The 13,304-nt window shown below is 44.0% G+C and overlaps 2 protein-coding genes across 2 annotated transcripts; both read left to right on the top strand.

The window, feature by feature from the left end:
* Positions 1 to 773: 773 nt before the first annotated feature.
* On the top strand, positions 774 to 7,981 carry slc25a43 (solute carrier family 25 member 43). The gene is made up of 5 exons (XM_063190754.1): positions 774 to 1,308; positions 2,511 to 2,752; positions 3,160 to 3,332; positions 5,290 to 5,424; positions 6,648 to 7,981. Exons 1-5 carry the CDS (start codon positions 1,037 to 1,039, stop codon positions 6,858 to 6,860), a joined length of 1,035 nt encoding a protein of 344 aa, XP_063046824.1. The 5' UTR covers positions 774 to 1,036; the 3' UTR covers positions 6,861 to 7,981.
* A 671-nt stretch (positions 7,982 to 8,652) lies between these two features.
* Positions 8,653 to 11,783, top strand: slc25a5 (solute carrier family 25 member 5). The gene is made up of 4 exons (XM_063190094.1): positions 8,653 to 8,904; positions 10,447 to 10,933; positions 11,055 to 11,195; positions 11,311 to 11,783. Exons 1-4 carry the CDS (start codon positions 8,788 to 8,790, stop codon positions 11,466 to 11,468), a joined length of 903 nt encoding a protein of 300 aa, XP_063046164.1. The 5' UTR covers positions 8,653 to 8,787; the 3' UTR covers positions 11,469 to 11,783.
* The last annotated feature ends 1,521 nt before the right edge of the window (positions 11,784 to 13,304 follow it).

Here is a 13,304-nt window from a genome sequence, read left to right on the forward strand (position 1 = left end):
GCACCATCACGCACGAGGCAGCGGAGTTCAACAGCTGTAGACCTGCAAACGTGAGTACCAACATCGGAGGCGTTTGGGGTGGAGCCGCGGTGAAACCAGTGGCTGATGTTAAACAGAGAGAGAGAGAGAGAGAGAGAGAGAGAGAGAGAGAGGGATGGAGAGAGAGCACCACAGACTGTATTGAGAATAGCCTACCACGATTGGGCCAAGAGATGGGTTTAAACAGGCGAGAAACCCGCGAAAACGGCGAGTGTTGAAGTTGTGTCCTCGACTCCGATGATGGGTCTACTACCATGCCGACATATCGGACCGACAGATGGGGACGCGCGGCCAAAACTACCGTGGTGCGTCGCTTATATCGCTTTGCAAAGAAAATAAGTATGTTCGGTAATTGTGTACAAAACTACCTCATAATTTTACTATTTCATGTATCTGATTGATTATTGTTAATCAGGTATTGTACCTAGGGTCCCATGCGTTCATAAAAAATTATTTTGCTAACTGGTTGAAGCTCGTAGGCAGAATGACGGCAGATATGCTGCATGTGGGTATCAGTTTCCACTCATTTTTACCACTTTTTTGACCCTAAGTTCATAATAATACGTAATACATTTTCAAAACATGTGTCATTTGCCTTCAATTAGCTCAGGAAATACTCTGATGAAAAAAAAATGTGAATGAACATGATAGTTACTGCCCGGTACAAAAATGTCAATTTCCCAAAATTTTCCAAAATGGAGATACACCGTTTTGCAAATAAACCCTTCATTTGAGGGAATACAGGGAAAAGGACAACTTTATCTGGAGCGGACATACAATCTCAGCTAGAAAACCTTACCCCACCCTCCTCTGGGCGACGTGTCCACGATTGGCTACTGTAGGACTAGTGGTTTAAAATACAGTTTTGCTGGCGGCTTGTCAATTAGCAGAGTCTCGTCGTCAGGGGACCTGGTGTTAAGTGAAGAACCGATTGTTTCGTCTCTTTAGAAATGGCTTGTTAGTGCAGATGAGTTGTTAGATTAGCTGTGCGGCGATAATGGCAACTGTTAAAAAAGATGACAGATTGACCAATACTCAGGGGTTTCTCTGCGTTGGCTTTGCTGGTATTTTCAGCAAAACGGTTACTTCTCCTTTGGAAGTTATAAAGATATTAAGTCAGGTGGGAACATTTCACAGTAAACGCGGCTTTCTTGAGAGCTTTGCACTGATCTACAGAACCGAGGGCCTGCAAGCGTTTTGGAAGGGAAATGTTGTGTCCTGTCTTCGACTGTTTCCTTACAGTGCAATTCATCTGGCAACTTACAAACAGTAAGTATTACCATATATGAATGAATACATATATAATCTGGTGATGTTGATCAACAATTTAACTGTCGGGATGGCACTGGATTACTTTTTTTCACGTAGTTCTATGCCAGTACGAACACTGACTATTGTTTGTAAACAACTGGTTGCTAGCTTGCTAGCTAGCCTACCCATTTGGGTGTATGTTTGTAGACCACAGCCAGTTAGGTTTATACGTTCACTGTGTTGGGTGTCATGGTAAATCTAGGTGAATATACAGTATATATTGGCTCTCTGGTAATGTTTTATTGAACGTTTAAGCCACACAGCAAAGCAGCGTACTTTCGAAAAGGAAACCAGTGACGATTTCGTCCGACACAAAGAGGAACCGTGTTGTGCAATATGTTTTGAAGTTACTTATTCGCCGCCGGTGACTTACAGGGAACTCAAATGTAAATATGCAATGTGTGTTCGAGCTACTGGGTTTACCTTTTTAGGGTAGCAAATGAACGAACAATTGGCCCAAATTTACTTAGCAATGAAAACGATTTGTTAGCCAGCTGCCATTCAACTTCCGTACTGAAGTTCACCATCGTTCATCCCAAAATGGTGTGAGACGTCATCACGCCTTACTCGATTCGACCAATCAGAATCCCCGAAGTGTCACCACACACTCTGGTGAGACGAGCCTCCAAATTCTTGTAATCCATACTAAAAATTACATACTGAGAAAAATGCGCCAATGTATCTCTTCAGGAAACACCTGCAGTCTCGCGAAGACTATTTCTAGTCCCACGATATCAAAACAAAGAATACAGACCACTTTTTTAAACGACACAATGTCACGTGGATTGGCGCATGTGTTTACAAATTAGAGCCCAGCCCCCAGGATGTTGTGTACAGGACAGTATGTACCCAGAGGGGTGCCCTTTAGCATTTGCCTATCTACATAAACACGTGTTAAACATGTTAAGTTGCGGTTATGTCACCGATTAAAACATTACCGAAGGTATAGGACACACGGTTCCTCCAGTATCCCCTTGTCAGGATTTTTTTTTCCTGTTTTGAGTAGAGGTTTTTTTTTTACACCTATGACCAGAATAGTTCAAAATTAAGTCTTGACACAGGAGTTCCAACATGAGGAAATAGACTAATGGATATCCTCATAAAAAGCAGCACATGTCTTTTTGTTCAAAGATGTTCACACCTGTTATGTTGTTTTGCAGGATTGTTCACCAGCACATGAATGACTTTGGCTACATATCCCAGTGGCAAGCCATAGTGGCGGGGGGCCTGGCAGGGATAACGGCTGCTCTCGCCACATACCCGCTGGAGGTCGTGGAAACGCGCCTCATCTCCCAGAACTGCCGGGAGCCGACGTACAGGGGCGTGCTGCATACCATCTCGCACATCTACCACACAGAGGGCCTCCTTTCTCTCTACAGGGGCTTCTCTCTCACCGTCATTGGTACGTTCCCGTTTGTGGTCTCCTCTAGGGCAGAGAAAGTAAAAGATTCTGTTCACCGAATGGGAAAGACTGTTTATGGACACAAAAATACATACAGTACATACAAATATGCATACGTACAGTCTCTGTCTCTGGGTCACGCACACACACACTCAAACACACACTGTGTATACATGCACAAATACATTTTCATTGATGAATGCATACACACATAGGCCTACATGCTACACTCCTACATACATACATTACACACACACACACACACACACACACACACACACACACACACACACACACACACACACACACAAAAATGTACATGCATACTATGGATACATACATGTACATACTGTGTCGATCCTGTCTGAACCAAGTTGACCCGTTCTCCTTGATGTCCGTTATGGTAGGTGCAGTTCCGTTCTCCGTTGGCTGCTATGCGGTGTACATCAACCTGGATAAGATCTGGAAGGAGCCCCACTCCCGATTCTCCTCCCTGCAGAACTTCATCAACGGTTGCCTAGCTGCAGGAGTGGCCCAGTCGCTGTCTTTCCCTTTTGAGATGGTCAAGAGGAAAATGCAGGTATACGTTTTGTTGTTGTTGTTGTTGTTGTTTATTAGCAGTGATGAGCAACTTGGACTCATTAGTTATACTTCAGGGTCACTGAAGGGTTACCCTTCCAATTCAACCAAGCAATCTTCCAGTCGGATTGGACAGGTAAAACCAGGATTTTTGAAATTTGCGGCACTGGATTATATCTAATGAATGAATCGAGGTTGCCTATCACTGTTGACTAGTGTTATATTGATCTATCTTAAAATATATAGCAATATATTTTAGGGTATTTTTCAGGCTAAAAGGTACCACAGATTTTAAGAAGCACTGACGCCGCAGATAAATATGACTTTGGAATGGTAGACTTATTAAATTCAAATGAGAATGTGATTTGAGGAATATCTCTGTAGTATGCAAAGTAAGGTAACGGTTTCCTGTCATTCCACCAGTCATGTCATGTACATGCAGTACATGTTTCTTCCATAAGGTGGCACACTTTGTCAACCGTTGAATTGTAATAACTCAAACGCTGCAACAAGTGCTGTCCTGTCTTCCTGTCTGACTGGTTATTAACCTACAACATGACCAACTCGTTTGGGTGTTTAATTATTATAATGAGGAAAGACGACACCTCACCTCATTAAGTAACATAAATGTTTTTGTTTTTAATGAGGGAGGGGCGGGTGTTATTACATTACATGCTCTGAACACATTAATTGCGGACAAAGAACAAGAAGAGGACATGTTCTATTATTAGGGGGCACAAGGTGCCGTGGCAGCTGAGAATGTAGATACGGTGCATGGTCTGGCAGGCTATAGATAAGTCCTCTAAAGATAGGCCCGGCAAATATCACACAGCAAACTGACAATGCCACTCCGCTGCAGTATCAGGTGCACACCACGCTCGGGTTGCACGAGTGAAGCTTTCAGATTGTCTTTTGTCCCCAAAGTGTGTTTTCATAGCATGACGAGAGAGAGAGAGAGAGAGAGAGAGAGAGAGAGAGAGAGAGAGAGAGAGAGAGAGAGAGGGTGAAGAGATAGAGAGAGAGAGAGAGAGAGAGAGAGAGAGAGAGAGAGAGAGAGAGAGAGGGTGAAGAGATAGATAGAGAGAGGTGGGGTGGGAGGAGGCATAATAATGCTAACAATTAAGTCAACTCTCGCCCCCCTTACTCAAACGCAAATGTGTTGAAAACAAAACCAAAAACCAAAACACAGGGCTATAGAAACCCACACTCCAGGGTGGAGCAGGAGACTTTCAGGAACCCAGAGGACACCAAGAAGAGAGCTGTGCTGAAACAAAAGCTGTGTCTCCTGAGAGACAAGAGCAATGGTTCTGCCTTTAAAACAGTCCTCTCTCCCTTTAAATGGCAGAGCAAAACGGGGCCTCGTGACTCGTGTGCGTGTGGGGGAGGGGGAGGGTCAGCACAGCAGAGAGGTTTCCTGCCTCAGGCCTGTGAGTGTATTGACATTGCCAAGGGTACACCATGCAGGGTGAAAATGCTTCACGCTCACAAACTTTTTTTCCATGCCTACGCTAAAAGCAATTATGGGCAAAGGGATTTGGTTTGAGAGAGACTAGAGAGACTAGAGAAACAGAGAGAGAGAACCGCCCTTCCCAGACACACATGACTCATGTGATAAGACTGTAATTGGTTCGGTACGAGTCTGTGCACTGCATTCAATTTGTGCCAACCCTGACCGGTTTCTCCCCAGAGAGGTGAATGAATGGCATATCTGTATTTTAGTCACACATCTTCCCCACTTAGTCCCTTTTAAATGCACAACAATGAGAAAGGCCAGTTTGAATAGAATGCTAGGTTAAGGAATGGAATGATATGCCACATTGGAGATTCTAAGAGTAGATATCTTATCCAGTCTCTCTGTCCACATGATGCCAAAGAATCTCTCAAAAGATCAAAGTCTCTGAAAATACAATGACACACATTGAAATCACTAACACTTCAAATTCACCTTGTTTTTGCAGGCTCAGAGTGCTCACCTGCCACACTGCGGTGGAGTCGACGTCCACTTCAACGGAATGGTGGATTGTTTCAGGCAGGTCATCAAAACCAAGGGCGTCCTAACCTTGTGGAGCGGCCTAACAGCCAACATGGTGAAGGTAAGGGGGTCCTATAGGGTCATCTATATTTGTCATGGGTCATGGGCGAGTAGGGATTTGGTTACTTTGCTGTGATTCGTTGAGTCACGTTCACATGTGAGGTTGTAGTGTTGGTGTTGTACAGTACACAGTGTACATTGCAGTACATTAGTTATAATCGTACAGCACGTTTGAAAACGGCCAAATTCGAAAAGTATTGGTGTTGTTTAAAACTGGTAGACAAAGCAGGGCGCCACCATTGATTTCCTGAATTGATCTGACTTTGCTATTTACAAGGTCGACAAATCGACTCATTTTGCCTTTGGATGTAGTTCCCCACCCATGCATTTGAGGTTTTTGTGGTTATAATAATAGACCCGCACATAGATATGTAGAGAAACCTTCAGACATTGCTGCACACCCTGATGACCATTATCAAGATGCATAATAATTACACATACCACTGTGTCGAGAGTTAAGGAAGAGTGCTCCAGCATATACCACTGCTTACATTGAGTTGACATGTAACCTTTTCTTAATACAACATTTATATTCATTCATATAATAAGAATCAACATTATTTGAATAGTTGGTCCTTGACCTGTGGCAAGTATAATGGTGTTGAAGATGATAATGATGATTATCTTGCTTGTTTTAAGATGTATGCATCAGCTTGATCTATGTGATCAGCAGAAAACTAATTTCGACATAACTTAATCTGACACCGACATAATGTTATCAACACCTTATGCTATCTATGCATTGTTTGTCTTGGTTTTGTCTTGGACGCATGTTTTCATGGTTCTTTACCGTGAGTTAAACATGTACAAATCTAGTTTGGCTTTAACCATTTGAAACTAAAATCTGCCTGGAGCCTGCTGCGCTACTTGCCTATTTGAGGCAACAGTGCTTCCCTTAGCTCTGTCAGAAAACAAAAATAAGCAGAACTCTCAACTTATTTGCTGTAAAAACACAGCCTGCATAATCTCAAATGTTTTGTTTGTTTGTTGTAGGTAGGAGGTTGTATAGTATGGGGTTCCTCTTGCGGTCTGATAGTACAACTTTGCATATCACAGTTTATATGTATATTACTACAGGTTCATTACTACTTTGTTATATGGGTACTATATATTGAATATGACATTATAGAAGTACCATGTTCCAGATAAAGCCTACTTTTGTATGTTAAGTATGGAATTACAACTCATTTCAATATAATTTCCCCCCTGTTTTTACCACCACAGATTGTTCCTTACTTCGGCCTGCTGTTCACATGCTTTGAGATGTGCAAGCAGGTCTGCCTGTACCGTAACGGCTACATCGTGTCACCGCTGAGCTACAAGCTGAAACCTGGCGTCGACCAGAGCATGGGCCCCTCTGAGTTGCAGGAGGTCCGTCGCTATCTCAGGAACCGGAAGTTTCACTCACAGAACTCTTCCATGGGAAACCAGTGGTGAACTCAAACCCGGCCTGCAGGGGTGCACTGTAGGCTTGGTGTGGAACGTTGTGGAGACATGAATTTGTGCACAAAGTTGTGCAGGGGTCCCTATTGTCACCTTTGTGTTTGTGAAACGGTGGTGGGGACAAGTTGTGGTGATCTCATGTCTCCACCGTCCACACCATAAACTATGCCCATGCCAGCCCGGAAACCTCAAGCACACACCTCAAGGCTCCTGCTGCACCATCTTCCATAGACTTTGTCTTGAATTTTTTGAAATGCAGAATTATTCTGCAGTTATTCTGATACTTTGGAGGAATTTCTGCTGTGTGTCTGGGTTGGTTTTACTGCCTAGAACGGCAATTTGTTTTACAAGAGATCTTGTATGCATTATCTTGTAGTATTCTCCACCAGCAATACTGTACATGGCGTGAAGAATTTGCACAAGCTGAAGGCCGAAAAATACCTCAACACTGATGCATGTCAGAGTGATAAAAGAAGTCAGTTAACAAAACAAAACATTCACACGTCTCAGTGTAGCTGGCAGTTGGATTTTGTTGGTCTCTAAGAAAACAATCGAAAGGCAATATATAAAATACAATCTTCATTTGATTTATATATAATGAATGTGATCAGTGTTATCTCCTCAGTATCCATGAGGTTTTTATCATATCACTGAAAGAAGTGCCTTGACGTGCTATTTGTCCACTCTGTTTTCTATTTCATGGCATTCTCACCAATATAGTGTTGCCTCCTCAATCATCCATTGTTACGTTTTAGCCTAATCATGAAAAAATTGATCTATAAAAACCTACACGGTCACCTGTACCTGTAGGCTGTAGCGCTCCACCAGATCAAGTGTAAATCAATTACAGATTGTGCTGCTAAAATGATGATATTAAAGGACTCAAGGTCCCCATCACTAAACCAATTTGCAGTAATTGTGCAGTGTTCCACTCCATGAGGAAGTCGTGACTTGAAATATGTGTCAGATATTTGTTATAAATGTTTTCCATGCTGCATATGGTAACCTTTGTTTTCTCTAACTTATTTGTATGAATGTGTCCGTAATTTCATTTGCATTCAATCAGGACAATTGTCAACTGGTGAATGTATCATAAATAAAACATTTTAAAGTCATTTGACTTTGTCCTTGTTTCATTGAAACGATGTGGATACTATTTTGCACACAAATCACTGTCATATTATAGATGTGGAGAATTATTCAGTAGTCAATTACTCCCAGGTATGTGTAAAGGTCTGATGGGGATCGTCGCTATGTGACACTTCCCTATCTCTATTTCTGTGACTGTAGGCTGCCTGCTACAGTATTATTTGAAACTGAGTGAAGTGTCAAGTCAAGGACAGCCTTACTGTGACCTTTGCCGTTAGCTAGTGCTTTGCTCTTGCTCATTCACATGAAATGCACAGAAATTGTACAACGTTTAGTCTGTGATGTGTTCCAAAGCACCTCCGAATCTTTTGGCGCAGGAATTCTATTGTTTTTGTTATTATTTAATGGGTCGCGTTCTATTTGTATATAGATGGTCTGAGTAGTTGCCATGCAACCTGTTTTCCCCACCCAAAACAATGCAGCTCTTCATTGAGAAAATGCATATTGGATATATGCCTTATGCAATTCAGTAATGTTCTTGAGAATTAACAGTGATGGTGATTGCATCGGTTATAGACTATTGAATCAAATGTTTGAGTGTGAAGTTCTTCCAGGCGCTTAGAATGTTTCACCTCATTGTTCCCCTCCCATCACCTAAACAACCAATAGAACCCCAAGCCTGAGATCCCGTTTTGTCTCGCGACCTCATCCGTTTTTAAATCAGTACAGAAACTTGTTCATCGGCCATTTCGACCGAGCCGGCAGACCAGCCCAGAGTCGAGGCGGAGGATTTTTTTTGCCCTGTTCCGACTTGATCTGAAATCACCCAAACATGTCTGGAGACTCCGTGGCCATGTCCTTTGCCAAGGACTTCTTGGCTGGTGGTATTTCTGCTGCTGTCTCTAAAACAGCTGTTGCTCCCATCGAGAGAGTGAAGCTGCTTCTTCAGGTAAGCCGGTAACCTGAGAATCTTGAGTTTGGTGGATATAGCAATGTTACTATGGAATGCTAGCTAATGTCTTCATTGAAATGTGGAACCAAGTGTTTGCCACCATCTTTTTTGGATGCAAGTCACATCAAAGTCCATGAAATGTTGGGTTGTTTTATTGCGTGGTGGCTCAAATGACTTTGTCGTGTTGCGAAGTTTGTCATTCAAGCGGCTAGAGGTGATGACTTTGAGGCATGTCGTTTACGTTACCTGCTAGGCTGGCTAGCAATGTAGCTAACAAAGTCCACCATTACGTAACACCAGAGGTTGTTGGCAAATGAATGATGAATTCTAGTATCTTTGGAAGGTTGGCTTTTAACAATAAACGTTAGTTGACTGTCCAGTAAATTTTGAACACTGAGCTACAATTTGACATTCCTTGGGTAATTACTTGAAGTGTGGACAGCACCATCAATTGATGCCATTTCATATCTGGCTAACTACGCAGCCATAGAATCTATTTAGCAAAGTATATATTTCGACGTGTCTCTGCTAACTGGTAAGCATAACCTTGTCCATTACTCGAGGTCGCAACGTGGACCTCTGCAAGATATTAAATATTAAGTTTCACTGAAGCGACTTAATTGAAAGACAACCTGCCGCAGTTGAAACTTCACACAGGCATGATGGGGAAGTAACCAGTGCGGCGCCTTGGAATCCTAATGATTTCTTTCAATAATCGCATGTCAATCGATACGCTAGTTTTTGTTGCTGTGGAGAATATGAATTTGTATCTAAGACCCGCCTGGGAACTGGCAAAAGAACAAATCGTTCTTTTGATAAAATCATGTCTATCGGAAGTCAAGCCAGTTCCCTGTAACGAATGGCCAAGGTCGTGGGAAGGGGAGGCCTCGGGTTGTTGAGGCCTAGCAAGCTAACCTTAGCCTGTCAGCTAGTTTCGTGATGGAACGAATTGTTCTCGACGTCAGTAATACGAGAAGTCCATTTTAATAGTGGGGATATTTAAGTTTTGAACATTGTATTTGGTAATAACTGGGTAATACATGCTTTATTTGTATTGAAATGGAGGTTGTGTTTAACTTTGAGGATGTAAGGTAATCCGGTCACATTGTCTTGGAAGATGATAGCCGCTCTTAGCCTACAGTAGGCTAGCGTTACTTGTTAACCTAGCCAGTGTACACGGAGGTTGACGAGATGCTAAGAATGCAATGGGCTTCGTAGCTATCTCCGCAAGCTTAATGGACATTTTGCGCCATTTATCAGACCATTTGACCGCAGAGTTGCACCAGACATCGTTTAGTTTTTGATCGCCGTCCAAGACGTCATTGTGTGCCTGCAGTGCTTTAGCTGACCTCCATCTTGATATTGCAAGCCAAGTTTCAGAACAGAATGAAGTGACCCAGTATGCTGCTCAAATAACTTAAATCTTGGTAACATTCTCTTAGTTTTGTTTGCAGTGATATTTATCACCACATCTCAAAGCTTTGTTTTTTCAAATTGCTCTCCCCTGACTAAATGGCATTTTTACCTGTTGGTTTCTAGGTGCAACATGCCAGCAAACAGATCACCGCCGACAAGCACTACAAGGGCATCATGGACTGTGTCACCCGTATCCCCAAGGAGCAGGGCTTCCTTTCCTTCTGGAGAGGTAACCTGGCCAACGTGATCAGATACTTCCCCACCCAGGCCCTCAACTTTGCCTTCAAGGACAAGTACAAGAAGATCTTCCTGGACGGCGTCGACAAGCGCACCCAGTTCTGGAGATACTTTGCTGGTAACTTGGCCTCCGGTGGTGCCGCTGGAGCCACCTCCCTCTGCTTCGTGTACCCCCTCGACTTCGCCAGAACCCGTCTTGCCGCTGATGTCGGTAAGGCCGGAGCTGAGAGGGAGTTCAGCGGCCTGGGCAACTGCCTGGTGAAGATCTCCAAGTCCGACGGCATCAAGGGTCTGTACCAGGGCTTCGGCGTGTCTGTGCAGGGTATCATCATCTACAGAGCGGCCTACTTCGGCATCTACGACACCGCCAAGGGTAAGCTTTTCTGATTCCGTTCAAGTTGATGGCCTATCTGATTCTGTTCAAGTTGATGGCCTGTCTACCCAAGACATGGTTTAGTTATTTGCTGTAATGTGTCGTTTGTGCTTTGTTGCAGGTATGCTGCCCGACCCCAAGAACACCCACATCTTGGTCAGCTGGGCCATCGCTCAGACTGTAACCGCCGTCGCCGGTCTTACGTCCTACCCCTTCGACACTGTCCGTCGTCGTATGATGATGCAGTCTGGACGTAAAGGAGGTACTGTTTCACACAGCTTTTTTGGCAGTTTGCTTTTTTTTATTCTGTTGCTAACTGTAGTGGTATGTGCAGTTTATGGGTGAGCGCTAACTGTCCCTCTTGGTTTGCATTGCAGCTGAAATCATGTACACTGGCACAATGGACTGCTGGAGGAAGATCGCACGTGATGAGGGTAGCAAGGCCTTCTTCAAGGGTGCTTGGTCCAACGTTCTCCGAGGCATGGGCGGTGCCTTCGTGCTGGTCCTGTACGACGAGCTGAAGAAGCTCTTGTAAAATCCTTTTCTATGTCCACCATAAATGTTGTGAGGTGTCTGTAACATATCTTGTACATTTGGAAGGACTGTCAAATTCCGCCTTATTTATAGGGACCAGCTAGTATGTCAGTACTAGTTGTACTGGGGGAATTGGTTTTGATCTTTCGCTTTGGCCCCATTTTTTTTTCTCTCTCGTCCTGTTTTCTTTTCTGTTTTGTTCCCCTAATCGCATTGTCATTCCCAGGATTTAAGCAACCACGCCGGGTACTGAAACCTGTCATCCAGCCGGTCTGTTTTTAGTCATCACTTTAATAAAGACAACCTACTGAACCTACTTGTTTAGTTGTGCCCTTGTTTTGTTCTGGATTAGGCCGATGTGTCTGGGCATGAGTGATTGTGGTGACTGAGAGGCACAAGTTCACGCGAGTGCTCCTTGACCAGTCGAGACTCATTGCTAGGCTAGCTGCTGTCACTTCCTAAGGTGAAACCAAACACCTTGGTTGCCCTCCAAAATTGCACTTGGTGCGCAGCCAAAGTCAGCTGTCGAAGGCTTCACACGAGGCTGTGACATTAATCCATGCCGCTCTGTGAATGGGTTGAGCAGCAGTCTAAATTATACGCTAATGGACGCAACTTTGTCGGGGCATTTTTGAAATGGTCATTGGCCACCTGCCCGCCAATGCACTCAACCTGCAGTGCAGATTATTTGTTTTACATCAGGTAGTAGAAGTGATGTCATGTGATGGCGGAGACGGGATTAACTCTGGCGTGAAGTGGATTACGTCCCATCTTCTAAATATACATCTTATCCTCCTATCAAGCCTCTTTCTGCCCCCCTGCTCTGCTGTATAGTCTAACCACTTGGGTTGCTCACGAATAGTGTGGTGTACCCCACCTCTGCCTTGGGAATAACTTGCCATTTATTGCCTGGTTGTGCCAAGTTGAGACATTGCGCGTCTAAGGATCATGTCTTGGAAATGTATGAGGTGCTGACATGTTTGTACACAGGGGGGCTGCGCAGTGTGGCTGGTTGGGGATGAATGAAATGCCAGTTTGGATATATGATGCCAGCAGCTGCGACAGGGTGAACCCCGCCCCCCTTCTCCCAACAGTTTTCCAAGGCATGATTGCGCTTGCTTGCTGGACATAGCCTGGCCATAAACAAAGATTGAAACTTGAGCGCATGTGTCACATTGACTATGGTAAGACCAAAAATGGCCTGTTTTGGGTCATGGGCTTGCACTTCTACAGACATGGTGTCCGCTTTGCACACTCAGGCCTCAAGCTGAGAAATGTTTAAAGGGCTTCATCTAGGAATTGCTCAGCAACTGGGCACTGAACACACTAAAGCCTAATGTACTGTTAGCAATTTGGGATTAGGGGAGTTCAAAATTTGAACCAGTTCGATTGCTGTTAGTGCTGAAACAAACTGCATGTCATGGGTAAATTAATTTATTTACCAGTACTCTCTCTCGGATTCTTAGTTTTTGCATTTACCACTTTTTGCAGCTGCAGCAGCCCCCCAAAACCAGATGCAGTGAAACTAAAGCTATTAATTCTAAGTACTTTTTACTGTTTCATCCGCCGGGTTTGTGCGGCCCTGGGCAGTGCATGCATGCCCTTCTCATGTCCACTGGCGTGGACAGCAGGTGGCCTCCATTACGACGTAGAAGAGCTCAACGGATGACGGGCAGGCAGATAGCAAAGAACAAAATCCTGCAGAGAGAAGGATCACACGCCTGACCTGAGCCGATTACTCAGCACTGCAGCAGCACAGTATTCCAGGGAAAGGAGGGGATAGACGAACGTCACCGCGTTTGGGTACATATTTTTCAATGAACGCAAACAACTGAAA

This window comes from Engraulis encrasicolus, chromosome 23 (assembly GCF_034702125.1).
Source record: "Engraulis encrasicolus isolate BLACKSEA-1 chromosome 23, IST_EnEncr_1.0, whole genome shotgun sequence".
NCBI classification, from domain to species: domain Eukaryota; kingdom Metazoa; phylum Chordata; class Actinopteri; order Clupeiformes; family Engraulidae; genus Engraulis; species Engraulis encrasicolus.